General features: G+C 38.5%; 1 protein-coding gene across 1 annotated transcript; it reads right to left on the bottom strand.

The window, feature by feature from the left end:
* Positions 1-1,155: 1,155 nt before the first annotated feature.
* Positions 1,156-1,985, bottom strand: LOC108559718 (diuretic hormone receptor-like; the record flags this gene model as incomplete). The annotated part of the gene is made up of 4 exons (XM_017917066.1): positions 1,906-1,985; positions 1,624-1,717; positions 1,477-1,567; positions 1,156-1,236 (listed from the first exon to the last, which is right to left on the bottom strand). Coding segments are annotated over exons 1-4 (346 nt in total), but the record flags the coding sequence as incomplete, so codon positions are not given.
* Positions 1,986-2,346: the final 361 nt, after the last annotated feature.

The following is a 2,346-nucleotide window of genomic DNA, read 5'->3' as shown; positions in this document are numbered from 1 at the left end:
TTTAATTTTAAAATTTTCACAACGGAACTGAGAGAATGAATGAAATACACGTGACGTGACAGAGTTATATAACCAGAGGGCGGCCAAATGACGTTTCAGATGAGTTATGACTCCTGTCGCAATCACATGGAAGCTGTCACGGAGATTAATCGCGGTTATAATTTAAAGTTTTGCAAGTCCCGAAAATACGCTCTTTTTAATTACCAATTAATGCAGTCTCCGTATCATCATTAAGATATATAGACTATTGTAACTCATAATTGTAACTGTCACTTTGTGACATCATACGTCAATTTGAGTAGTTGTCAATCAATCAACTGTCAAATTTCTGTCACTTGTCATATTGCAACTATTAGGAATAGAATTAACAAAAATAGATGAAGGATAATCAATTGGAATGTTTTTGTTCGGGAGAACAAAAGAGCGAAAAGTGTTACGGGAATAGAACTGGAGGCGGCGGCAGTGGGGAAATGAAATTCCGCGGCGTGTTTATCCGGAAAATCGAAAATAGACAAATCGCCTGCAATTCCTCACGCAGCAGCTGTCACCGTTTGAATAGGGGAGGGAGGGGGAGGTAGGGGAGAAAACGGGAACAATCGCATTAACACACCCTCTTGGAAATCGCATGAAACGCCCCACATCCACTAATGCCAACTGTACATTTGATCTTTGATCCGTTGCCGGCAACACTCCGCCGTTCGTAGATAACATAACAACAATAACAAACAATGGAAGGCAAACAGTGGAAGGGGGCGAAACAAACATATCAATCATTTTAATACCGTCGAGTCCAGTCCAGAGCAAATATTTATCATCGTTCACCGAATTCGTTATATTCATCAATTTTAAATCAAAATTTTGTATATTCAGTATCAATATCTATTTAATATTTACCTGCGCCTATTTACTTTCGATTGTTTTGCAATTTACATTTTGTTTCAGTTCGCGATTTATCTGTTTGTTCAATTAATTCAATTTTGTATAATTGTTACCATTTATGCAAACATATTTACACCGTTTTGTGTTTATTGTTAATTATTGATTGTAATTTGGTAAGTCTATATTGACAAAAAAAAAATAACACCAAATTCGAGCAACGTTGATAGAGTAGGTCAAATAGCAAGAAACAAAAGAGAAAACAAAAGAGAAACTCACCCCATCCTATGAAGGAGTACACGCGCAGCTTGAAGTTCTCCCTGGTGAGCGTTTCCACAACGAGTATATAGAGATAGAGACCTGAAACGATTACAATTCCGATGTGTATAAACAAAAGTACAAACACACACGATACGGCGACGGCGGGTGGTCGGTTTCTTGGTATCAGAATTAAACGACGATTCGAAATTCCCGCCGCGAACCGTATATAAATCCACGGCCGCCGCCGCCGCTTCGTTTAATATGTAAAAACCCTTTTTCCGAAGCCGCACGGAATACGAACTGAATTTCACACAAAATGCAAGTTCTAAATTGTATTACCTTCGACAAACATCCAGAAGAACGTCGTCAGATGGAAATAGTGCAGCAGGATGATCAGAATCACGCAGGCGATGTGACTTTCGAAGTTCAGCTGCGAAACGATGACGTTTTAAAATTGACAGTGACAGTGACGTTGACGTTACTAACCTCGAAGATTAACGTCAGAATCCATAAGGTGTAGACGAAACCGTACGCGCACATCAGGTTCGTGTGGATGGTGTTCCTGAGGCATTTCAGATCCCTGAAAGAAACAAGAAAAAATAGAAACAGAAAGGAATGTTGTTAAGATTTTTTAAAGGATGTGGATGAATTGCATACGTCGTTCGCGATTTATCGTTCATTTGTTTGTTTCTTTTGTTGCATGGAGACGGAAAGGAATTCAGTAATTTAGTGGCTGGTCGCACGCCACTGTTTTATTCGGTTTCGCACGAAGTCGCCGGATGATTTACCGGTTTTCCGGAAATCACTTCGAGTGACTTTACGACTTGGTAGTAAAACGGGATAATCATTTCCTTAGTTCGAGACGAATAGAAAAAGCCTTGTAACAAAAATACTAAGGGTGCAGATGGAAAAACTAGGAAAAGTTAATCATTTAAACAATGTAATTCAATGATGTCGATTAAATTCTGATTAGGGCGAAGGAATTTCGATATAGTGAAATGGGTTTACCGATGATTTAAAGCTAGACTAAATATACATGTTAATGTGCGTGGGGTTGCGAGCATTTTTCAACGCTGGTGAATCAATGAAATGTAAAAACACTACTTTTTCGAGCATTTTTTAAAATTTGAACACGAATTACAGGCAAACGGCTAAAACCACAGTAATATATCGATATATACTAGATTCCCCAAACATTCAGCTTTCATA

This window comes from Nicrophorus vespilloides, unplaced genomic scaffold (assembly GCF_001412225.1).
Source record: "Nicrophorus vespilloides isolate i.1.1-1 unplaced genomic scaffold, Nicve_v1.0, whole genome shotgun sequence".
Classification (NCBI taxonomy): Eukaryota; Metazoa; Arthropoda; class Insecta; order Coleoptera; family Silphidae; genus Nicrophorus; species Nicrophorus vespilloides.
Note: the sequence above shows the minus strand (reverse complement) of the source record. Positions and strands in the feature narration are given on the sequence as shown.